This window comes from Phalacrocorax carbo, chromosome 1 (genome assembly GCF_963921805.1).
Source record: "Phalacrocorax carbo chromosome 1, bPhaCar2.1, whole genome shotgun sequence".
In the NCBI taxonomy this organism is placed as follows: Eukaryota; Metazoa; Chordata; class Aves; order Suliformes; family Phalacrocoracidae; genus Phalacrocorax; species Phalacrocorax carbo.
In genome coordinates, this window is record NC_087513.1 from 83511241 (window position 1) to 83537312 (window position 26072).

Genomic DNA, 26072 nt, shown 5'->3' on the forward strand with positions numbered 1-26072 from the left:
GAGTGGCACCATATCATTTAGCATCTTGCTGACAGTGCGTTTCAGCATGTGAGCACTGGCATCTACTGACAAGTCTGAACCCCCTCCAGAGCAGCAAATGTGTTCATAACAAGGATGATGGACACCGTTGGGAATGAGAGAGGATGCACTCGCTGCAGGGCCTGGAGCAGAGAGTGCAGTGGAGGATGTGAAGAGGCACTGTGCAGCTGGGGTGTTTTGTTCAACTCTATTTCTGAACCTGCCTTCCTGACATCCATGAACTCTGCTTTTTCCTATCCAGGAGCTGACATTTAGGCTTCTCCCATTTCACTGTCTTGGTTATCTCATTGTAGATGGGCAAATGTGAAGCTGTCATGCTCCTTTCACTTCAGAACTGCATTGCAGGGCTCATTCCCCCAGTGTACCCCTTTATTCACTTCACCCTATCTTCTTCACTGTCCATGCCCTTCCTGGAGGGATGTTGAAGCCAAGAACTTCTCTTTAGTTCCCAAACCTTTCAATATTTATGATGTCCCAGGCTCTACCAAGGGCTTTAATCTCACACTTAGTATACAATACTACGTTTTATTTTCCATACAAAATGTGCTTCAAATGAACCACTTGTCTGAACTTCTCAGTGCCATGGAAGGATTGTGGATCTCCCCTATTGCCAAAGATAGTGGACCTCCCTCAACAGCTTGTGTCTTGGGCTCCATGCATGTGTAGCCAGGAGAACTTTGGTAGTCTCTGAGATGGGAGGCAGACTGGTTGAAATAGTGGATTTGCTTGAATTTAAAATACTAGTTACTATAAATTCTTGCCTCTGGAATATTCCACTGTTAACAGGTGAAAAGCCCTTTCCAAGCTGCTGGAGCAAAGATTTGGGCTCAGACCAAATGGAGTTTACTGTATGAAGATATGGAAATAGTTTATAAAGATCATCCAGCCATAGAAAGAAAAGAAATGTACCCTGCAAGTTATCCCCACTGACTTGATCTTCATGCATTAATAGTGAGCACACCAAGTAGTCACACCAAGCAGCCAGCAGGAAATCCAGAGGCTAACATTTGTTTTCATAATGCAACCATCAAACAAAGGCATATAGCAGATTGCTAGAAAAAAAAAATCAAATGTTAGTTTATGGAAAGAAAAGGGGGTAAAATGTGGCAACTTAGATGCCTGCTGTGAATTTTTTTTTCGGGTTGAAACTGATGAAACATTGTACCTTACTTGCATTGTACCTACTGCATTGTACCTACTGCAACTGTAAGGAATTCTAGATGGTTCAACTGGTAGTTGTGTCCATGAATTACGACTTGGCTTTACTGAGTATAATGAATTTATTCAGTTCACAAACACCTTTTGGCACATTAGAAAGAGGGATTCATATTTTTATCAAGGAACTGCTTCAGTCTTTGAGAATATTTTCCAAGGAAATATTGACTATTAAAGATATTATTTTTTCATTTATTTTAAGGAAAGTCTCCAAATACTAAGGCCTATACACATAGATACAAGGGGTATATATAAATACAAGGAACATATGCATATGTAATACAAAACAGATGCTGACATACAAAACTTCAAAGAACGCATGCAATGAAACTCCACCCAGAAAAACTGGAAACACCATTTTCTTTCAAGAAGTATGACAAGTGCTTTAATAACACATGATGCTTAGTGTGTACCTTGAGCTCCAGAGATCCCAAACAGTGTGTCTAATACAAGAGTTCAAGTAAGATCTGTGGCAATGGATTCTGCATCAGTTTGAGTACTGATTGTGTGTAGTTCTGAATGGAGCACATAATTATTATCCTCACTGCTGTTTGTGTAGCAACTGATGTCATGATAGCACTGAAGTTATTCAGGTAATGTTTAATGCAACCGTGACATTTGACTCTATTTTCACAGAGATTGCTTCTAGCATATTCCGGTCAGATCTGTCATTATCTCAAACCCTTCGAGCCCCAAGTTGTGTGCCAAAAAAGACTGTTGTGGTTTAGCCCCAGTGGGCAACTAAGCACCACACAGCAGCTCGCTCACTTCCCCCCGCAGTGGGATGGGGGAGAGAATCGGAAGAGTAAAAGTAAGAAAACTTGTGAGTTGTGATAAAGACAGTTTAATAGGTAAAGCAAAAGCCACATGCACAAACAAAGCATAACAAGAATTCATTCACTACTTCCCACTGTCAGGCAGGTGTTCAGCCATCTCCACGAGACCAGGGCTTCATCATGTGTAATGGTTACTTGGGAAGACAAATGTTGTAACTCCAAATATCTCCCACTTCCTTCTTCTTCCACCCAGTTTATATACTGAGCATGACATCATATGATATGGAATAACCCTTTGGTCAGTTAGGGTCAGCTGTCCCAGCTGTGTCCCCACCCGACTTCTTGCCCACCCCCAGCCTACTCGCTAGTGGGGTAGTGTGAGAAGCAGAAAAAGCCTTGACTCTGTATAAGCACTGCTCAGCAATAGTGAAAACACGCCTGTATTATCAACACTGTTTTCAGCACAAATCCAAAACATAGCCCCATACTAGCTACTATGAGGAAAAGCAACTCTGTCCTAGCCAAAACACTTGAATCACCATTCTGAGAAAACTGTATGATAAACAAAAATTAAAATGTATTTAGAACTTCCTGTTCCTAAAGTTGGTATCTCACACTGGCAGATCCCACACCCCTTCTTGCAATGCTTCTTCAGATGAAATGAACAGCCACTTTCTCACAGATCCAGAATTGCTTTGTCGAACAAGAGTGGCTGGCATAAATAATCTGACCATATAAGGAGGCACAGAAGATGTTGTCATATAATATAACCCTAGGAAATGAAAAGGTATAGCTTAATGATGTCCCAATGACATCATGTGATCAATATTTGGACCATTTGTAATCATACTGATTTGCCACTGGAATGTAGAGTTATTTCCCCCTTGGAGCTATTTTATTTGTGCTAGGTGGCCCTTTTGGGTCTGGTCCATGTGATTGAGCTGTACTTTGCCATCCATTGCTCCTTATACAGGACACAAATTCAGAGCTCCATAGCAGATACTATGGTCTCCATACTCCATTGTCATTGCACTTGTGACAAACATGGGAAAGTAAGAGGAAGCACAAGTCCCATATAATTTACCAGGGTCTATCAGATAGAACCACACTGGTCCTAAGTTACAAAGGCTTACCAATTTGTTGCTTCTTTTGAAAAAGCTGTTCCATCCTCCCAGTACCACCTGCTCCTTTCAGATATGTATGATAATCCAACCCAGTAAAACTGTGAATCATGTGGCAGAGAAACCTGTAGGTATTAGAAAATCATCACAACAATATTTTAAAAGTAGGACCTAAGTTCCTGTATCTTCCAGCTGTGAAGGTTCTGCAACCAAAGGAGATAGCTCTTACTCAGTAGGAGAATAACCTGTTTGCCATGCTTGTTTTCCATGAGGCAGTGCTGACTGCTCTGATTACAGGATCATTCAAATACCATTGTTTACTGAATTGCCACAAGACAAATGTACCCTGGATCTGTAAAAACATAGCTTTTAAAAATAAATAAATAAATAAACCCCAAACAAAACAAGAAGCTTTATCTGGTGTGCCTTTAAGTATCTACACTGCCTTTAGATATCTGTAGTTTAGATATAGATATGGGAGCACCGTATAAGCCCCAGTAAGAGTCAGCAGAGGTCTGACCAACAGAGCCAATGAAGCCTGGGAAAGGATTCATCTCACCCATGTTACTGAATAGTTACTGTATTCGCCAGATCTCCCACTGACTGTAACAGAGCCTGAGGAAGTAGCTCTAAAGTTGCAGACTGCTTACACTGTAGATAAGTGAAGTTAGGTGAGAATCTCAGCCAAGAAGGCAGAGCCTGTTGCCTAAATACAGGCCTCTAGCACCTTTTGAGATTTTCCAACATGTCTGAGGTCTTCATGTATGTCTGACAGACAAATCCCAGGACCTATGGGGAAACTGTGCCTTGCTAAGACATTATTTGTAGGTCAGAAAGAATAGCCTTGGGCACCTCAGATTGCCCTAGCAACCTATGCTTAGGTACTTGAATCGTTCCCTAGGTGACTAAGTGCTACCTTAGAGGTTACTCAGCATCTTAGCCTGTTCAGATCTCCAGATACTCTACTGCTTCTTAGTAGCATTAGACTAGTAGTCACCCTGCTAGATAGGGACTCATCAACATCTAAAATCCACAGCTGGCTTAGACTGGTCTGGCCTCAGTCTGGCTGCGGCTGTGAATACCAAACATGGAAGAAAAACCAAGCACCCAGACACCTGGAATCAAACTATCTAGAGATTTATATAGCATACCAAAATCATCTCTTGAATTCAACATTGAAAGTATGGTGTTCAGGTGTCTCCCAACAGTGTGAACCATGATTCTGATCTCAGGGTGCTGTTAAACTCAATAATAAACCATTTCTCCACTTTCTATTTTCACAGAATCAGAATCACAGAAGCACAGAATGGTAGGGGTTGGAAGGGACCTTTGGAGATCATCTTGTCCAGCCCCCCTGCTTGAGCAGGGACACCTAGAGCAGGGGGCACAGGAACATGTCCAGACAGGTTTTGAATGTCTCCTGGCAAGGAGACTCCACAGCCTCTCTGGGCAGCCAGTTCCACTGCTGTCACCTTCACAGTAAAGAAGTTTTTTCTCATATTGAGGTGGAACTTCCTGCGTTCCAACTTGTGCCCATTGCCCAATGTCCTGTCTTTTTGTCTCTACCCATCTGATTTTCACTTAAAAAAAAATCCAAAAGACCACCCTTTGTGCCTTAAAATAAAAAAGTTGAGAACCCCCATCTGAAACCACCTTCATCTTGAAAAAGGAGAGCGATTTCCAGGGAAGCTTGTTTCTTTTAAACAGTTTTAAGTGGCTGAAAGAAAATAAGGATATTTGGGCTTTGTGTAAGCTTATCAGTTATTGAAAATGAGGTTCCCAGATATGTGTGTACAAAAAGGGAAAATATGGTCCTGACAGCAAATACAGATTTTTCTTTAGTCAGAAAAAATGCTCCCAAATTAGTAAAACTACTTAAAATTATTAATTCCCTAAACCTTTTTCAATCTTAATAATATAATCTTCTGCTGTCTAGTCTTTCTGCCATCATTAACACCACTCTATGAGGGTATAACACAAGGTCAGAAAACAACCTTTTATAGTTACATTGTACTGCAGTGTGCAGATGACAGTACCATAGCGAATTGGCTGCTCGCTAGATTTCATGTAGATGTGGGTTTGATGCTGGGAGCCTTCAGTAATAAAACTTGTAGAAAGAGATAACAAAAACATGCATTTCATGTGCTAGGTCTCTCCTTCATGCTGATAATATGCAATTTGTTTTGTCTGTGAAACTTAAGTATTAGCTAATTAAGGTATTTTATACAATGGCTTATTCTATTTCTTTAAATACATAATTTCATTATTTGTCACAGCACACAATTTAGGAAGTGCTGCAAGTCATGACAATCTTGTGACTTGCAAGAAGGCTACTTGACCCAGAGAAAATTAAATGTAAACAACCAAACTATTTTCTGCCTGCAAGATTGCTGGAAGTTAAAATACATGACAGAAAGGAAAGCATGGGGTTAAGACTGTACCATCTTTGCTTTGTCTTTTAGCACAAGTAGAGTGGAGTTTCTTGAAGAACAGAATTCCTGGCTTTGCTTCCATGTTTTCTTCTGCTTTGAAATGTAGAAGCAGTTGTCAGCACCACTGTTTTGCCAGCTTGCTGGACAGAGAGTACATTTTGTTTCTAGAAATCAGAGAGATTATTATGCAGACCTGCAAGGAATGCAAGGGCTTTAGCTACTGGCTTGACTGAGAAAAGATTAAGGGTAACCATGAATCATCTGAGCCCTTGAGGGGTGAAGAGACAAGTTGTTTGGCATGTTCATCATAGAATGATAGAACCATAGAATAGTTTGGGTTGGAAGGGACCTTTAGAGGTCATCTAGTCCAACTCCCCTGCAGTGAGCAGGGACATCTTCAACTAGATCAGGTTGCTCAGAGCCCCCTCCAACCTGACCTTGAATGTCTCTGGGGATGGGGCCTCCACAACCTCTCTGGACAACCTGTGCCAGTGTTTCACCACCCTTATTGTAAAATTTTTTTTCCTTATATCCAGTCTAAATCTACCCTCCTTTAGTTTAAAACCATTACCCTTGTCCTGTCACAACAGGCCTTGCTAAAGAGATTGTCCCCATCCTTCCTATAATCCCCCTTCAAGTACTGAAAGGCCGCAATAAGGTCTCCCTGCAGCCTTCTCCAGGCTGAACAATGCTGAATCTCTCAGCCTGTCCTCATAGGAGAGGTGTTCCATGCCTCCAATCATTTTTGTGGTGCTCCTCTGGACCTGCTCCAACAGTTCCATGTCCTTGTGTTGGGGGCTCCAGAGCTGGACGCTGTACTCCAGGTGGGGTCTAACCAGAGTGGAGTAGAGGGGCAGAATCACCTCCCTCGAAGTAATGTACACATATCCACATCTCAAATACTACCACAGTTAAAAACAGATGATAACTAATAAGATCTTTTCCCTGTGATTTTATAGTCTCTCAGTCAATAACCTCTGAAAAGGGGGTGACTTGTGTTTATTTACATAACAACCACATTTACCATTTTTCTCCTTCCCTTCAAAACACAATGCTTCCCTCATTTCCTGCAGCTTCTTTCCTTCCTCAGGATCCTTGGAAACCTGAAAAACTGAAGGTCATGAAAGTGTTTATCAAAGATTGTTTCTTAAAATGTGTGGCTTTAATTTGTAGCTTCTGGCATTTATTTTTTGTCTACTTCATTTGTATGACTACCATTGTGTGTACATTATCTGCAGTTTCTTAACTGGGAGAGTTGTACAACACTGGAAAAGGTTACCTGGGAAGATGGGGGCATTTCCGCCCTTGAAGGTTTTCAAAAGTCACCTGGACAAAGCTACTGATGAGTTCATCTGGCGTTGGTGATAGTCCAGCTTTGAATAGTGGGGAGGAAGGGGTGGGTGTCAGACTACAAACCTGAAGAATTGCCTTTGAACTAACATTTCTGTGATGCCACGGACCACCCTGAATATTTGTCCTGGGCACTTGCAGCTGCTTCCCTCCTGCCAAAAAGAAGCCGGGGACTCTGTCTCTGCTTCCAAATGCAATATGGCATCATCTTTGTGGTTAATTGAAATGTTTCTATGGAAAATCTGCTGTAATTGTTGGGCAAATGCACCAGTCACAATGTTTTGATGACAGGATTGCCCTCCCTGCAAAAACCTTGCAATCCAAGAAAAGAGAACTGTAACTGTGGAATATTCCAATAACAGTCACAGGGGGGAACCATTATCCAGACAGTGTGGCTAAGAAGATGAGTTTCTGGCTGTGAAAACTAAGCATTTCAGAAATGGGTTTGGGTTAGGGTTTAGAGTTAGGATTAGTCAGTGGTTAGGGTTACTGTTAGGTTTTAGGGTAAGGTTTAGGGATATAGATTAGTGTTGGAGTTAATGTTAAGGTTGGGGTTAGGTTTAAGATTAGGGTTAGGGTGATTATGATTAGGGTTAAGGTTAGGCATTAGGTGTTAGGATTATGTTTATTGTTTATGATTAGGGTTGGGTTTAGGTTTAGAGAGTAGGTTTATGTTTAGGGATAGGGATAGGGTTAGGGATTACCTTTAGTATTAGGATTAGGGTCATTAAGGTCAAGGTTAAGGTTAGTGATTTAGGGTTACAGTTAGGTTTAGGGTTAGCATTAGTTAGGTTTAGGTCTTGCATTTGGATTGGTATAACCCTTAGGGTGAGGGTAACTGTAATTGCAGATTTTAGTGATCACAAATGACCTGTGCTGACACTCAGTTATGGGGGGACTTCCGTGGGAGAGCTCTACTGTTGCCCTTCTTGCCCTATTATTTCCATTTGGGGAACAGGGACACTAGGGACAGTCTGCATGGGGAGAAGAAGCAGTCATACATCTGGAATTTAATCCCAGAGCAGTGGCCTGGGACACCACAGTACTTACACAGAGCCAGCAGGGCTACCAGCCCCGTCAGCAGCACCAGGCACAAAGCAAGGAAAGCAAAGGCCACCGGCCGCCATATGGAAGATGAGGCAGAAGCTCCTGGGACAAACAAAAAACCCATTCAGCAACAAAAATAGCAGCTCTCCTCACCACACAGTGGTATTACCACTTTTCTGGCATCACCAGCTCATCTTGATCCTGTCTGCAGTCTCCTGTTTTCCATACCGCAGTTTTTGTTTTCAGTGTTCTGAACTTCCTGCAGTCATTTTGAGAAATATCTGTCTATTTATCCACTGAGAATGCTTATTAACTGAGGATCTAGTGTTTTAGAATAAAACGTCTCATGAAACAGGTAAACAGATTAGATTTTGCACTTCCCACAGTCCTGGAAATAATAAAACCATCTCTAACACTTCTCCATCTTGAAAGGCAAAAATTACCAGCTGGTTTTGGATAATTAATTCTCAAAACTCTGACTGGAATATCTGAATGATTGCAGTGTTTGAACATTAAGATGTGCATCTTTCTTCAGGCTCTTTCTCCAAATTTCTGTTGTAGTTCAATGTCTAATCAGAAATATAGTTCTCCAGAATTTTATAGCTGACTGTCCCCTGATTAAAATATTCTTTTAAATATACGTATACATGCATTTTTCCCTTTTGGGAAGCAGTGCTCTGCAAATTTCTGAATTAGTCTTTCACATATGTTTAGGTATTCAGGTTAATTGAAAAGTGTTATACCAAGTGTTTTACTTGAGTGCAGTGCATCAGAGCAAGAACCTTCAGCACTTCACCCTTTGTTAGGTGAGAATAATCACCCTCCAGATGTGCCCAGAAGTCCAGACAGGCTTGGCAATTAAAACTTAAATTGTCAAAGTTAAGGGAGATGACCCTAACCCTCACTAGTTAAGGTAACTCAAAGAGACTGCAGATGACACCACATTGGGATGCCAGAGGGTAGGGTTTCCTTTTAAAGGGACCTAAAAATCCTGGGAACGAGCTGTAAGTGCAAGCGCTCAGCAAAGGCAAATGTGAAGTCCAGAACTTGTAATAGTACAACTCCTTGCAACAGTACAGGTAGGGGATTGGCTGGCTAGAAAGCAGCTATGCTTCAGAGTCCTGGTGAACAAGTTGAATGTGAGTCCTGAATTGTACCCTTGTGGCAGAGAAAGCTGACCAGCATTGGGCTGCATCAGCAAGACTACAGCCGGCAGGGTGAGAGAAGTGATTATTCCAATATACTTGACAGTCATGAAGCCGTGTTTGGGTACCATGTCCAATGCTAAGCTTCCTAGCTCAAGAGAGGTGGTAGCTAAGTGCAGAGAGTCCAGCAAAGGAACATTGAGTTGGTCAGGGACCTACAGAGAGGCTGAAGGACCTAGACTTGTTGAGCATGGAGAAGAGGAAGCTAAGGAAGGACCTAATTTCAGTCCTCCACTACCTAAAATTGTAAATTTGTATCCACTACCTAAAATTGTAAAATTGTATCAGCAATAGTGTGGCCAGCAGGAGCAGGGAAGTGATTGTGCCTCTGTACTCATCACTGGTGAAGCCACATCTTGAATATTGTGTTCAGTTTTGGGCACCTCAGTACAAGAAGGACATTGAGTTGCTGGAGCATGTCCAGAGAAGGGCAACAAAGCTGGTGAAGGGTCTGCAGAACAAGTCTTATGAAGAGTGGCTGAGGGAACTAGGGTTGTTTAGTCTGGAGAAGTCTGAGGGGAGACCTCAACTACCTGAAAAGAGGTTATAGCAAGGTGGGTGTTAGTCTGTTCTCCCAAGTAACGAGAGATAGGATGAGAGGAAATGGCCTCAAGCTGTGTCAAGGGAGATTTAGATAGGATTTTAGGGAAAATTTCTTTACTGAAAGAGTGGTCAGGCATTGGAACAAGTTGCCCAGAGAGGTGGTTGAGTCACCATCCTTGGAGGTGTTCAAAAGATGTGTAGACATGGCACTTCAGGGCATGGTTTAGGAGGCATGGTGGTGTTGGGTTGATGGTTGGACTTGATGATCTTAGAGGTCTTTTCCAAACTTAATGATTCTATGATTCTAAAAGGACTTTATAGATGGAGACAGAGTCTTCTCAAAGAGGCACAGCAAAAAGACACAATATAACAGTTACAAGTTGCATCAGGGAACCCTCTGATTAAATATGAGGAAAAATAATTCTTCCTCTTCAGCACTGGAACAAGTGCCCAGAGAAGCTGTGAGACCTCCGCCCCTGGAGGTTTCCAAAACTAGAGTGGACAAGACCCTGAGCAACTTGATCAGATTTTAGAGCTAGCCCTTTTGAGCAAAAGATTGTAAAAGATGAACTACAGAGGCCCCTTCCAACCAAATTTGTTCATAAGTCTACCTACTTTACATGTTCTCTGTGTGATTCAAAAGACCATTTTAAGAGTTTTCTGAGCTTGACAACCTGTTTCTTTCCAGGAAGCTCTGCACCTAGATCACAATACCTAATGTTTTATCCTTGGTTTTCTGGCTGCTGTGTCTCAATAGCTTCTCCTCCATCCTCCTTGTCAAGGGGTCATCCTCAATGGATAGCCCTAGATCTTTTCCAGACAGCACCAGAGTGATGTTAATTTAGTCTTTGTCTACTCTATGTAACCTGCAAACAACAGCAATGATTTGTTTCACACATAAGCCACGCTGTGCATATATAAGCAGCAGCAACGGTACTCAGTCATCATTTTATGGTCTCAGGCATTCCACAGGCACAATCCACTTCCTTAGTTAACACTTAGCTTGTTTATAATAAACTTGTTTATAATAAAACTTTGAGTATAAACGAATAAAAACATATACTTCTATCAGAGCTTGCATTCACTGATAAACAGGGTACCTTTCTACTCCCCACAGCTGAGGAAATTGCTTCAATTTCCAAGGCCTGCATTATCTGATAAAACTTCCTCTCTTGTAGTGCCCTGCTATAATAAATGAGTGCTATTAAAGTGGAAAAAATCCATAGAAAGGTGGAATTTGTCTTCTGTGTTGAAGTAAATGGAAAAAATTATTGAAGTAAAGGTAGGCTTTAGAAAAATATCTGCAATCATAAACAGTAGCACACAAGACTCCATTACAATTATTCTTTCTGCTCTTTCAATGAACATTTATCTAAGAATATACTATAAAGTTTAGAAAGATTCTAAAGCAGTTAACATGAACATGCAAATTTAAGTTATGCCCCAATTTAGATAGAAAAGCTAATTTCCATCTGTACTTACTATCTACTACAACACAACTGGTTGGAGCCTTAAATGCAGAACGTTTGTTGCTGCTCAGATATCCAGGAGTAATAACTGAAGCTGAGGGTCGTAAATTCAAAGCGGTGTAGCCTTCCTCATCCTCCATCTCTAGCTCGTCACAATTCTCTCCTGCAATAGGAGTACTTCGAAAGAAGGGGTACACAGCAGCGAGATGAATGCTGAGGCAATGGGAAAGGCTCACGTTTCAGCATTTCCAGTGAAACCACGGAGGAAGCTGGTTCTGTTCTGATTACTGTGTCATTGTAAAAATGTAGCATATTGAAAGCATGATAAGGAGTTATAGTGACACTGCCAAAGGTGGGTGTTTTATTCCTGAATGTGAAGATCGTGAGTCTTGGTTCCTGGCCGGAACCTAAACTGTTTCATTTAACTATCCACCTGATGTGACTCTGTAAATACAGCAAACAGGATTTTCTACCTCCTTAAAATAATATGCTCTAGAAATAGTTGCTGTTTTGTGTTAAGGTATGAAAGATATCTGTTTATATATCAGGGCAGAAATACAACACATCAGCTGCACTGAGTATTTGGCTGCACTTCTATACAGTGTTGTGAGATAAATGAAAAATGAAATTAATTTGCAAAAATTCACTGAAGTAAATGTTAGAAGGGGAAGAGCTAAGCTGAAAGGATGGTGAGGCCAGGAGCTTGGCAGGATTCATGTAACCACTCAGCCTGCATCAGAGAAAGACAAGACTACACTGAGGGCCTCTCTGCTGTTGTACTGTATGCAGTAGTCACTGTGCAGAACTGGCTTATCCATCCTCACTCTTCATCTCTAGCTCTCTGCAGTGCCTTGCTCCAGTGCTGAGCTGCAGTTCTAGAACACCTTCAGTGACCAAGTCTCCTTAACAGGGCACTTGCCCGGACATGATGAGTCATGTTGCGGTGACAGGATGAGTCAGAAGGAAATTGCAAGAGAGGAATTTCTGTGGTAGCTTTTCCTGCTCTTGTGTGTAAAGTTCAGAGTCTCCCAATTGCAAAATAATATCAACAGACTGGAAACACACGGTAATGACTGGGCTATTCTTCCTGCCTTGCTGTGCAGATGGCGTATTTCTTGTATTGCATTTTACCCGTATGCAAGGAAAAGGTGTGAGGGAAAAACTGGGAATAAAGTGTTCTTACACTCAGTTTTGTTATACAGACAGGCCCACAAGGAGTAGCATTCAGTGTGTATTCATGGCCTACCCATAACATTATCATAAACACCTCATGCTAAATATGGTGCGAAAACCCTTGTCTATGGGCCTGAAAACTGTATGTTGACACCTTAGTGTAAAAAGGACTTTCCTGCAGACAACTGGGAGTCAAGCATATTATGCTACTGAATTTGGTTGCAGGTTTTCATGACAGTACAGATGGGCTCGTGATCGAGGGGTGTGCTTTGACCATGGACATTATGGCACAGGTTATCTATGAATGTGAAACATGTGCTGCAATCAAGCAAGCTAAGCGGTTAAAGCCTCTGTGGTATGGAGGACGATGGCTGAAATATAAATATGGGGAGGCCTGGTAGATTGATTATATCACACTCCCACAAACCACACAAGGCAAACGCCATGTGCTCATCATGGTAGAAACAACCGCCAGATGGCTGGAAACATATCCCGTGCCCCATGCCACTGCCCAGAACACTATCTTGGGCCTTGAAAAACAAGTCTTATAGCAACATGGCACCCCAGAGAGAATTGAGTCAGACAACGGGACTCATTTCCAGAATAACATCGTAGACACCTGGGACAAAAAGCATGGCATTGAGTGGGTGTATCACAACCCCTATCATACACCAGCCTCCAGGAAAATTGAACAATATAGTGGACTGTTAAAGACTACACTGAGAGTACTGGGTGGTGGGATATTTAAACACTGTGAAACACATTTAGCAAAAGCCACCTGGTTAGCCAACACTAGGAGATCTGCCAATCTAGCTGGCCCTGCCCCATCAGAACCCTTATGTACTGTGGAAGGGGATAAAGTCCCTGTAATGCACATAAAAAGTATGCTGGGGAAGACAGTCTAGATTATTCCTGTCTCAGGCAAAGACAAACCCATTTGTGGAGTTGCTTTTGCTCAAGGACCTGGGTGATGCAGGAGGATGGAGAAGTCCCATGTCTCCCTGAAAGGGATTTGATTTTGGGTGAAAGTAGCCAGTGAACTGAATGGTATTGCTATGTAATATTGCATGTCATCTCTTCTGTGGTTGCTATATGTCATATAAATGGTATCACAGAGGGAATCTTCCAAATTAATGGGGAATGAACTTTGACTAAACTGAGAAAAGTGCAGCAGTGATGGAACAAGGACTGACTTCAGCATGCAACAATCCAACACCACACACCATCACTCCAGCCCTGAAAGACTGTTACAATAGATGGAGCCCAAAGTCATGGACTAGATGAGCTTAATGGACATTTTGTGGACATTTGTGGATATTTTACAGACATTTTACAGGGGTGGTCCATAGATTAAGGGAATGATAAATTATATCTGTGTATTTAATTGAAGGATGGGAAGGTGGGTGGTGGTTATTGAAGTTGTATTGGATAGTATGGGACCAGAGCATGATGTAAATGGTATAGAATGAGGGGTGGATACTGTCATGGTTTTAGCTGGGATAGAGTTAATTTTCTTCACGGTAGCTGGTATAGTGCTGTGCTTTGGATTTAGTATGAAAATAAGGTTGATAACACTCTGATGTTTTAGTTGTTGCGGGGTAGTGCTTATAATAGTCAAGGACTTTTCCAGCTTCCCATGCTCTGCCAGATGCACAAGAAGCTGGGAGGGGAGGGGTCACAGCCAAGACAGCTGATCCAAACTGGCCAAAGGGATATTCCATATCATATGATATCATGCACAATATATTAACTGGGGGAAGCTGACCAAGGGGAAGCAGCAGCTGTGGCTCGCGGACTGGCAGTGTTGGTCAGCGGGTGGTAAGCGGTTGCATCACTTGTTTGTGTGGTTTTTCCTCCCTGCCCAGGTTTGCTCTCGCCCCCCTTATATTATTATTGTTATTATTATTATTACTATTACTATTATTGTTTTATTTTAATTATTAAACTGTTTTTATCTCAACCCATGGGTTTTCTTACTTTTGCTCTTCTGATCCTCTCCCCCATCCCACTGGGGTGGGGGAGTGAGTGAGCCGCTGTGTGGTTCTTGGTTTCTAACTGGGGCTAAACCATGACAGTAAGGATCCAGGGCAGGCAAAATTTCTTGGTTTTTTTCAGACTAAAATGAAAAGAAAGGTAAACTAATGCAGGAAGGACTGCATCTGAACACAGTCCATGCATAAATGTTGTCAACAGACTGGATAAAACAGCTGTGTTTATTAACCAGAATGTGACCTTGCAAATTGCATTAGCTGGAGTTTATGACTTGGGTCAGATGCAGGGAGGTGTGGATTTTAGACATGGGAAACACACTATGAATCCCTGAGTTCCAGAGCACATGTGATTATTAATACAGTTCCGGAACACTTTGGCCCACCTTCTGAGGATAACTGTGTTTGTGTGTTGTATACTCCAGCCTACTAGTGTATTAAAGCAGTCAGATCAACAAGACATCAGAAATGTCTGCTGAATGGAAGTGTTTAATGCTCATCACTTATGTTATAGTTGTACAATTATGAACTGATGAGTGGTATTAGGACTGTATCGGATGCTGGGAGAGGAGCAGTATCTTTATGTGCTTGCCTTGTCACTGAGCTTTTTTTCCTGGCCATCACTTTTGGCTGTTTTGTCCATCACTTGTGTTGGTTTAAACTGAGTAATCATTTGGCAGTTTTGAATCTGGAACAAGAGACTTGAGCTGCTCCTGGAGCCTGTCACCATGCCCATTTCCTTAGTATGAAGATATTTTTACATATGTCTGAAAGAGAATGAAAAGAGGAAAATGTAACAGGTCCTATCCAACATATTTAAATTCTCATGTGACAGTTCTGAAAAATGAAAGAATAAATTCCAACCTTGCAGAATGTCTTCTAGCTTCTCATAATCATTTTGGTCTGACAAACCAGTCCTGCCAGTGGTTGTTACCTCTCTGTAACTCAATCGCAGGCTTTTCACAGATATAGCGAAGCTTGTTCTTACATAGTGTGTTATATATGGCAGTATAATAAAAATATCCACAGGTTTGGAAGACATTGGTAAGCGTTGCCCTGGGAAAGAAAAATCTTTATTGTTACACCTCACCTCACTCGAATGGTGCGTCCTTCCCCTTCCAAGAAGAACTGTCTTTGCGAGAATTACTTATGTGGCTTTCACAGAGAATATATAACCCCAACAAAGTACTGAAGTGTTTAGCGTCATCTTCCACAAACTCCTAGGAGGATGACCCTGTCCTGAACATGCCAACAAGCACCCCCAGCAGACTCTAAGGGTGGATCCTAAACCATTTCTTTTATCTGACAGTAAGAAACTCTGATTCCTGGGTACCAATGGGACAGTGTCAGTGGCTGTTTCAAAAGAAATGTTAAGAGGAGACTGCCCAATAAAGAAAAGGAAAATTGGCAAAGGAGGTTTGAAAGCAAGAAGAAAAATATATTGTATCTCTGAAATAACATGTTAAACTGAAATTAAATGATTCTGGAGAGTATATAGTGTCTTATATAAAAATAAAAAGTACAAAATCAAAAACATTAAATGAAACACCTTTCCACTGGAGTTTTTTCCATGTGTCCTCACTGAAACAAGACATCAAATACAAAAGAAGAATATGACATTTATTTTCAGAGTGAAAATAAACTGTGGGAAAAAACCTTTCAGGGTACTTTTTTTGCCCAGTAACAGTGCCTAGATCACCCTGCAAGGAGTCCTGAGTGAGGCCAAGAAAAACCTGAAATGTAGAAGTGAGACCCAGAATACAGGGAAAGCTGCATAAAAGTTAGCTGTTCAAAGTTCCCTTTGTGTCAGAGAAACTGGGAGTTGCATATGTATGAGGACAAAATTTATGTACTACAGGAAAGCTGACCACTTACCAAGACTTTTGTTCTTCTGTAAAAGCTGTGTTGTCTGCCCAATACCAGTCTCTCTGTTTAATTCTAAATGTTAATCCAAGCCAGTATTTTTTTCCAGGAAATTTTTTCACCAGTTCCTATGCAGAGTGAGCACAATTCAAAACAGATATTCAGGAAGATATTAAAAATAAATATTTAGGCTCAGAAGTGGAAAGCATTGATGGAAATTGCTTAAAGGACATAAATACCACAAATTGTTAACCTGCCAGGGCAAGTTCTGCTCCTAGAGGGAAAGCCTAGTATCAAAGGAGAAATGATAGTCAAGCTGTTTTTAAACAGAGAGAAGATACGTTTATATTTCTGAAGAGCAATGTCACCCTCATCAACCTGATTTAAACCCTCTGACTGAAACACTGGATCGTTCCCCCTCCTTTAGTCATGAATCATTCCTCCCCCTTTACTCTGTCATTAGTATTTGTCAACAGCAAAAAGGAAGCTTCTGCAGGTAGCTGTTCCATTTGATTTGTTGAACCTTCAGGCTTGGCTCTAGCATCATTTACTTATTCCGTAAAGCTGGACCATGACAAGTAAAGCACGTCTTAAAGTTAAGCATTTAGTGATACTCTGTTCTTAAAAAATGCTCTGAGCAGAACAGGTAAGAATGTAAACTCATGTAAACTTTAGTAATGCTGCCTTTCTTACTGCTGCTTGAGGGAATTCTCTGATGATTTGAATTAATTTTTTTTCTGTTGTTGTCCTCCTTCCTTCACTTTTTGTTGTCACCCCCAGTGCACTTCTCCATTTTCACTTTTTCCTCATACCTCTCAATGCTGTGATTAAGACGGAACAGACTGTGCCCACACTCTTTGCTGTCACTAATTTGGGAAGGTGTAAATAAAACTGCTTTCCTTTCCTTCTGGGAGAAACCTTACAGCCTGCAGCTCAGTGAGAGGGGAACCGGCATTTGTCAAGTGCTGGAGAGCAGACATGCCCAGCCCCGACTGCTAGCTCTTGGGACATCTTTTCTGCCTTCAGTCTTCCAATACATCTGCTGGCATCAAGAGGCAAAAGTATTATTTCACTATACACCTGGAATTTTCTCTTCCCACCTCAGTTTGTTTTCAATTACTAAAAGATTCGGCCAGATTTCAGCAAGTCACTGCCAAGCATATTAATTTTGATTTAAAAGATGAGATGAACTTTTGTGGAAAGAACTTCCACAAAATAAAGAGGACTATGGTTTGCCTATGGGGAGATCAGGTTAAAAGAGGTTTTCACACTAATGGCTTACCAGATCCTTCTATGGATCTGTAATACCTGTTAATTCAGTGAAATCATTGCCCATGACAAAACAGTCATGAACCCACTTTCACAAGTCATCCCAGTAAGTAGCCAACCACAGCAAGCCGCGGCAAGATGGGCTGTCTCCAACTGCCACCTGCTCAAAGGACAGCACTTTGTCTGACGATGACCAATCCTATGCCTTAGCACTGTCCAGGACAATCTGATCACTGTTAAAAAACTCCTGCTTACAGTGCCATTTAAGGAAATTAAGTGTGAATTGGGTAACTGAGAGGGTGCATGAACTTCCTCCATGCTAAACAGAGTAAGAAACCAGTCCATACCAGCTTTGATGCATCTTTTACCAGAAGAAGAGAAGAGTTTTGTGAGGAACAAAACGAGTGACTCTGTTCCCATGACACCTCTTCCTCAGAGTGGTAGTAACATGTATCGCCACCTTCCCACTTCCAGTTTGCAGGGCAGAGAACACAGTTCTGGCCTGGAAAAGGAAAACCATAATCCTGTTTCTGTTCCTAGGCTGCCCCTCACAGAACATTGCTGTTAGTCTGTGATGACAAGGTCTGAGGGGAGTGAGGATGTTTGAGATGGTCCTCATTCAGTCAAAATATCACTGTGGTCTCAGAAGGTTCAGGTAATGAAAGAGGTGAAAACTGAATCATCCCCCTATCTCTCTCATTCCTTTAGCACTAAGAGGAGGTTCAGGTGTTGCAAATGGTATTTATTTTCACTAATTTTAGGAGTCTACAAAGGTGACATGGGTTAACCCATCTGGATTTCCATTTTAGTCAATGGAGAGAAGTAGGTGTGTCTCACATGTGCTTTTTCTGTCATTTCAGGTGTCTTTCTTGGGATGACACAGACTGTATCTTTGCACTACCAATTTCTCTTCATTGACTAAAAGGGAGACCTAGACAGTAAGCTTGTCAGTGGAACAGTATCCAGACAAATGAAATCCCCTTTCCCGACAGTCACAATAGGATCCCTTTGCCTGATGCCCCTACTCCTCAGAGTATAATTTCTGAAGAGAACTAATCCTCTTGCTGACAATTTATATAACCGAGCTATGGTAAACTGATTTCAGAAACAGCCTTGCACTGGACACAGTCAGGAGACAGGGAGTGAACTCCCAGGTTGATTTAGCTATACTTCACTGCACATCACTTCTGACTTTAGGAGAATCCTGTCTTACCTGGGGTTGGTACTAGCACACTGTCCTGTGTGTGGACTGCTGTTCACAAAGAGTGCAGTAAGTTGCTTAATTCTCAGGCACCACTGTAAAATTGTCTACTAGATGTAGATGAGCATGTTGTGGAGATCCCTGAACTAGTGCTGACAGGAACTGGCATGTCCAGAAGGCATCCCACAGAACATTTTTCTTGTGGAAACTAAGTCCTGGTACCACTGCCAGGCCCCATGCCTGGCTGGCCCCTCTCTCCAGACACTGCACGAGGCAGACATGCTCATTGTCTACTTTCTTGGTGGTCACATCTGAGAAGGCACAGGCTCACCTGAGGAGACAGACTTGACCAGACACAGGAGACACATCTCATTTTGTTCCCTGCTATGTTGAATGACAAGTCCTCATTAGAACTTGTTGATTTACCATTATTTCTAAGGGTTTTTTCCCCTTCCAAGCACAGCTGATTTCCTATTGCTTGCAGCATATTCGAGAAATTTGCATGCAGCTCATTCTTTGTCATGTTGAGGTCTCTAAGTTGTGTCCTGTAGTCCTTGGGAATCTGGAAAACTCAAATTCACAGTAAGATATTTCCCAGTGCTGTCCTTCAGAAAGGGTGGGAGATGGGTAAGGAATGTCTTAGCAGATCATTAGGGATAAATAAACCATTTGGGATAAATGTTATTCCTCCCTGAACAGTTGCATGTAAGGGCTGCTGGGAGGGAGAACATTTGCACAGTGGATTTCTTATTATTTGGCTGTGAGTGAACAACAATATTAAAATACTTATCATCTATTTCCATTGTGTATCTTTCTCTTATATTGGTTTGCAGGCTGTGCTTTTCTCCTAAAAATGTGAACTTCAGCTCTGGATCACAGTGGAATTGCTGTGGATGTGAGGTACCTGATGGCACAACCTGTTTACTGTGAACACAAAGCTTTTCCTTTCCCTTCAGATCCAGCATTATGAAAGGGGAATTAACTCTATCCTTACTCAGTACAGCAGGAACGTGGATACAGTTTTAAGAGAGCAGACAATGGTAGCCAGAGCAAGGAACGAATCTCCTACTCCACCCCTTTGCAGCTCCCCTCCATGTTGCTCATTTCTAGCTTCATCATATCAAGAAAAGGACAAAGATGCTGCAGCAAGGGAAAATATCTGGTTTACATTGTTGCCTGTTCTCAGCTGAACCAGAAATTGCACCTGAAGAAGATGTCAGTCTGATGTTATTCAGTAGCTTGAGCCCCCCAGCAAACAGAAATGCAGTAGTACTTACATAAAACTGTCAGGGTCACCATCGCCATCAGCAATGTCAGGCACAGTGTGAACAAAATCAGGACTACTGGCCAGCAAAAGCGGGATGAAGTGGGAGGCCCTGGGAGGAATTCAGTCATGAAATGGAGGTGTGACACTAAAACAATGCTGAACACATTAGCCTCATTAGGTCACAGCCCTCCTTGTGCTGCATTGGTCAATAAACAATTGCTTTTTCTTTGAGGTTATATATTCCTGCTCCAGTGTCCCTGCACACAGCAAAAGATGCACAGACAAAAAGAGTGAGAGATCACAACAGGCCAGTGGAGCATGTGGACAGCCTTGGTTCCTTCAAAGGCCATAGTCTGTGACAAGAAAGATAATGAGAAAGCAAGATATTGCAAAATCTAGAAAGTTGATTGCTGAAAGCTGAAAACAAATGTGCACTGTATGGTTGTGGTAATTTGTGATGTGTGGCATATATCTGTGTTAATCTGGTTAATTTGAGGGCTATAGTAAACTCAGCTGGTACTTTATGGTAGTTTGAGATTTCTACCTAGGAATTCACAGAGGATTTTTCTCTTAATAAGGGTTACAGCCTAGATGCAGGAATAAGCACTCAGTTAGGAGAAATTGAACAATCTTCCTGAGCAAAAGAAATTTTAAGCATGTAGATCATCCAAAACAGACCCTGTTTATAGGAGCTGGAAGATTTCATGGGTTAAGATGCACTGAAGGAGGGAGAAAAAGCATTCAATTTGACAGAGAAGCACTAAGTCTAAGGCAGATATTAAAGTTGCCTCTATAGGGACTTTGTAGAGAGCTGCAACCAGCTTGACTTAATCTAATAAAGGCAAGAGAATGTGAATGCGGAACATAAATTGCTATTCTAGAAAAGGGAAAGGGGTATTTAAAATTGTGGACTGAATTGCTGAAAAAGTAGGAACTGAAATTTAGTGTGTCAAGCTAGGAGGACATAAACCTTAAACCCCAGGTCCTTTCCAGCAGAGGCCTCAGCAACTAGCCTGCTCCCAGTCTGTACCACTGCCTGGGATTAGTCCAGCCTCAGTGCACAAAAACTTGTGGAACTTCATGGCCTTTCTGCTCACTCCTAGTCCTCAAGTTCCTCAAGCTTCGTCTGTACTGAGACTCTACCACTTCATAGTGTCAGCCACCATCCCTAGTTTAGTATCATTAGAAATTTGCTGAAGACATACTCTGTGCCACTGTTCAGGTCATTGATGAGGATATTAAACAATATAGGCTCAGTATTAAACCCCTGAGGGACTCCTGAAGGACTCTGCCACCAAACAGATGTAAAGCTATTAGCTACGCCCTTTTAAGCCTGGTAGTACAGCCAGTTTTCAACAAACCTAACAGTCCACCATCCAGCCCATACTTTCTCAGCTTTAAAATGACAATACTGTAAAAGACACTGACAAAAGCCTTGCTAAATATACAGTACATCTGCCACACTCCCTGTAACTGCTTTCATGACAAAATGCAGCTCCAGTCTGAGGAAATGCTCTAACTGCTTGGTATTGCATAAAAGAGGAATACCCAGGCCCTTCACAAAGAGAAAGAACTTCTCCATTATTTTCCAAAGTCTGATCTCACAGGCATATGATAGATACACTCAAAGATGAAGCCTGCACAGGAGAATCACATACCTTATAGATCCTACCAAGACTTAAGGACATACTGACTGCTAGGACATACGGATATTTTTAAGGTCAAAGTGCTTCCATACATGCTCTGAAGCTGAATATTAGGTGCCTGGAGAACTTCAGTGAAAGAAATTTGACTCCCTAAGGCAGGCTGCTAAGTAGACCCGTATGAATTGGAGCTAAAGGGCAAAACCCCCATTGTTCCTACCCCTACAAAGTCACAGCCCCAAGCTGAAGACTGAAAGCATTATAGTCCACAGTTCCTGGAGCTTTTAGATGAAATAGACAAATATTTTGTAGTTTGAAAGTGAAATTTCATAAACAAATACAAAATATTTACTTGGCAGCGATGGGAAGCAAGACCAAGCAGTAGCTTCAGCTTTGGCTGTTTTAATTAAAGTATTGCCTCAAGAGTGTCTTTAGGTAATGGTTGCCTGTACTGTACTTTGTAATGTCACACTACTTCTGCTACATCTAGCACAACTGAAGTGCCCTTGGGCTGGGCCCTTCTTCCTGTACAGTACTCCCATAGTCCTAGAATGGATGTAATTATTCATTGTGGTTGTTTCAATTTAATGTTTGTGAAATAATGTACAGACTGTGCTGTGCTCTCTCAGAATGGTGGTAACTCATCACGAAATATGCATTGTCTACCCTGGGACATAGAAGCAGGACATCTGGAGTCTTATGAGGATACTGTTGACATTGGACATTAAAGGAAAAGAAGCCCAGAGCTTAACAAGAAGGCAGTTCATATTTTTACTTTGGTTTTTTTTTTAGCTCCTGGATTATACTTAGGCAATGCTCAAAACCATAGCTTAACATAACAATGTTCATAACCCATAACGTATGTTCACAAAATATAACATATGTTCAAAAAAACCATAAAAGCATTCAAAACCACTGCTCTTTGATACAGAATTCCCCAGAGAATTCCTTCTGAATCACAAGCAAGTTGTCCTCTTGTTTATAAACAGGTTTATAAACCTCTGTTCCAGAGTCTAACCCCACAAACAGCTAATACTTTCTATGTTCTTTGTTCCCATGAGTTGCACCACTCAAATCTAGAGCTGATCTTCATAGCTGATCTTCATAGGTACTCTTAAGCAATTTCACACAAATTAAGCAAAATTAATTTAAAATTAGTATTTAAAGATAGTATTTAAAAAGTAGTCAGCCATTTAACAAATACAGCCGTTTCAAAGACCAGCGCCATAATTCAGGCTAGAACTTCAGAAGTGAAATGAAGTGAGTCAATTAAAGCTAATACAGCTCTAAGCTTGAATGTAAATGCATGGAGAAAAGTGGAACTCATCCACTTTAGAAATTAGTTTGAGTTAACTCTTTTGAGGTTTAGAGAATTAGAACTATTTGTGGAGCTCACTATAACTCAGTAATATGCTTTTAAGTTAAACAATAAGATCGCTACCTCAGGTATACCTTCCAAACTCTTAAAAGTTCAGGCAGAAGTGACAGCAACAAAAAGCAGGACACATTTATAACTAATAGAACTTTCTGATAGTAACAAAGCTAAGAAAGGCTCCTTGGCCATATAATTAAAAGTATTTCCCATCCCATCTACTTTAGCAAGATAAATCATAAAAGCTTCATAGATACTACACCTTTTTCCTTAGTATCTGCAGGCTTTGTGATAATATCCAGCTCATGGTTTTCAAATTTCAGATTGGCATATGTTACCTCTTCTGTCATAGCTGGGGAAAAAAAAAGCACGTCAGCACTAAAAGGTAAAAAAAGATCTAGCATTTGCAGCTAGTAAGCTAACAAGAAAATCTGCCTCTTTGCAGTGTTTCCTTATATTGGCAGACACAGATGAAGCAGCAAAGACATTGAGATACATCTGAGCTTCCTCAATCACAGTACTGCCAAGAAAATGTTCCTCTCTCACTTGTTGCTATATTCTCTTTCTTCCTCTTTACCTCACTTCTACCCTCCCTGACTGACATGTATTTCTTTCTGTCATTATTGAAGAAAAATGCAGCTGCTTTTGTAGAACTCTTCTCCTTTCATTAGAACTCTTCTTCCTTTGGAAAGAAAACATTTAATTCCTAATTACATCAGGGTCAGGCTTGAAACACAAAACTGAATAAAATGTTTTGCAGCTGTCCTTTAGTTTGGGCAGTTGTTTTCAGCAGCAGATTTGTTATGACACTTTAGTTTCTGTTTCCTACCAGAAAGTGCTGAAAGCAAAGCAGAAGGTGGACTTCCATCTTAAATCTGGCAAATTGCACCTTTGTCCAAAAGAAGTAAGTACTTGTGTTTGAGGTTGACACCTCAGCTAGGATATGTCAGGGTGTTGGCTCTTACCTTCCACGCCAACTTCCCAAAGTGATCATTTGGTCTGGAAGCTCTAAGTCAGTAAACTAGAAGGGCCACTTGACAAAGGCTACATCTCAGAAGATATTTTCTTCCACTCAGTTTTCTGGCATTAATATTTTATTTCCATTTCTGGAATAATTTTCTTTATTCTTTGCTTCTTTTCCAGATCTACAGCAGGAGGAAAAGCATACAATAATGCTCAGACTTCGAGACTGCACAGCAGAGTGAGTTTCAGGAGAATACATTTCTTATAACTCCCTTGCAGAGATGGACACAGCTGTAGGAACTGCCTTTCTCTGTGGTGAATAAACAGTCCTACAGAGGAAAAGAAATTACAGGGAGACATGGTTAGTGAAGGAGAGAGTACATGTTTCATTGCATGAGAAATTGGCCACCCGTGTTGCTGTGGTGTGCCTCCTGTGAGTTTATTAATCACTGCATTTCTCTGGAGTACAGCAATTCTTTGTTATCCTGGTAAGGCAGTGCTTCACTGGAATATTGCTATTATCCAAAGAATTGTCTAGGGCAAATTTTGTAATCCCTGGCATAACTGAGACCATGAGACAGGACCTTCTAGAGCAAGAGCAAAATATTCAGTTGATGCCAAAATGTCAGTGATTCTACCTGGAGTAGAAAGGCAGACACACTCCCTAATGAAAACAGGAGCAGGAGAATAGATTATACAAGGAGTTTTAGGCCCCTCTTCATGGCATTTTTTAACGCTTCCACAGTTGCGAAATCTTAGATGTGCATGACAAAACCGTGATGTCTGGAGTTTCTGGTGCAATTTTTGCAATTTACCAAAAATGATGAATGAAATAGAAATAGATTATGCATACATATCACCACCCGAGTGATTAGCGTGAGGCTTAGGTACACTATTCTACCCCATGTTAGGAGTGTAAAGTGTTCTAAAAATGAGCTAACTAATCCTTTTTTGTACTTCTAGACGTGTACAACTGAGACTTAGGCTTTCATTTTTCACTTTACTGAGAAAATGGACCAAATATTATTCTTTATATCAATGCTGAAATCAAAATGACTTGTCTGAATTAACAAAAGAAATTTAGGTTGTTGAAATACTAGATCAGCTATGTAGATGGAACATTTGAAAAATACATTTAATACAAAGTATCAAAAACCTGCCAAGGTTTCCAGAAACCAAACTCTACTAAAAATTAACCTGACCTGTTTGGGTGTTTTGGCTTCTTTTTCCCTTTTCCTTTTTTTTCTTTTGGGCAAGGGGACAACGGTTGTGGTTGGTTGGTTTGGTTTGTCATTGGTAAAACATGTTTGTTTGTAAATACCTAAAATGATCCATCAGCTTTGTGCATCAAAATAATTCTGGAGCTTTTAAAAGTTCCAGTCTACATCTTCTCTTAGGTACCATGTTAAAGGATTTGTACTTTCAGAGGCTCTTCATTGACTTTAAGGAGGCAAGCCTGCACGCAGCACCTCTGAAAAGTATAACATTTTCATGTCGGCATTAAGGAAAATAAGCACCTGTATAATAATATCCTTTTTATTTATTTATTGCCTATTATAATTTAATATATGACTATTTTTTCCAGGCAATGAAAAATTATAACCATTTAAAAGAAACCATACATAAGGTCTAAAATAAAGTAAGATAAGGCTCTAACAGAAAACCTGTATAATTATCCTGTTGTGCTATGACTACTTGTCAGCTGACAAATGCTGTCTCTTTTCCACTCCTTAACTGACCCTTATACAGAGTGAGAAAATTTCTGACTGCTTGAAGCATTAAAAAATTTGCATAAACATGAGAATTTTGACTTTTGTTTGATCTAGGCAGCGACTCCAACAAACTTCTGGACTCACACAAAGAGCCCTTGCTGTTTCTTTAGTTGATAAATAATTTGTTGTGCTGCATCTCAAAATGTGCTGTGAAGATCGTTCACCAGTTGGCAGTGCTGAAGGTAAAGTGGAGAAAGATTTCTAGACTGAACATAAAACACAGAGTGTTTCTAATTTGTTGTGAGCAAATACAGCTATAGTTCATTCTCCTGAAAGTCTTAAGGAATGGAAAAATCAAAATGGGATGAAATTCAATAATGCAAATGGCAAGGCCACATGTATGGGAATTGGTAGCCAGAACTCT

General features: G+C 41.0%; 1 protein-coding gene and 1 long non-coding RNA gene across 3 annotated transcripts; both read right to left on the minus strand.

The window, feature by feature from the left end:
• Positions 1–1311: 1311 nt before the first annotated feature.
• Positions 1312–11462, minus strand: LOC104039457 (natural killer cells antigen CD94). Of its 2 annotated transcripts, XM_009514330.2 has the most exons (6): positions 11211–11462; positions 7984–8082; positions 6608–6694; positions 5593–5747; positions 3164–3276; positions 1312–2802 (listed from the first exon to the last, which is right to left on the minus strand). In XM_009514330.2, exons 1-6 carry the CDS (start codon positions 11335–11337, stop codon positions 2682–2684), a joined length of 702 nt encoding a protein of 233 aa, XP_009512625.1. In that variant the 5' UTR covers positions 11338–11462; the 3' UTR covers positions 1312–2681. The 2 variants fall into 2 exon arrangements, with proteins under 2 accessions (XP_009512625.1, XP_064318840.1); XM_064462770.1 differs by lacking the exon at positions 7984–8082 and having other exon boundaries at positions 11211–11459.
• Positions 11463–15228: 3766 nt separating this feature from the next.
• On the minus strand, positions 15229–23487 carry LOC104046726 (uncharacterized). The gene is made up of 6 exons (XR_010374977.1): positions 23236–23487; positions 19969–20067; positions 19118–19261; positions 17838–17992; positions 16234–16349; positions 15229–15414 (listed from the first exon to the last, which is right to left on the minus strand). It is a non-coding gene; the product is annotated as an uncharacterized LOC104046726 (long non-coding RNA).
• Between the last annotated feature and the right edge of the window lie 2585 nt (positions 23488–26072).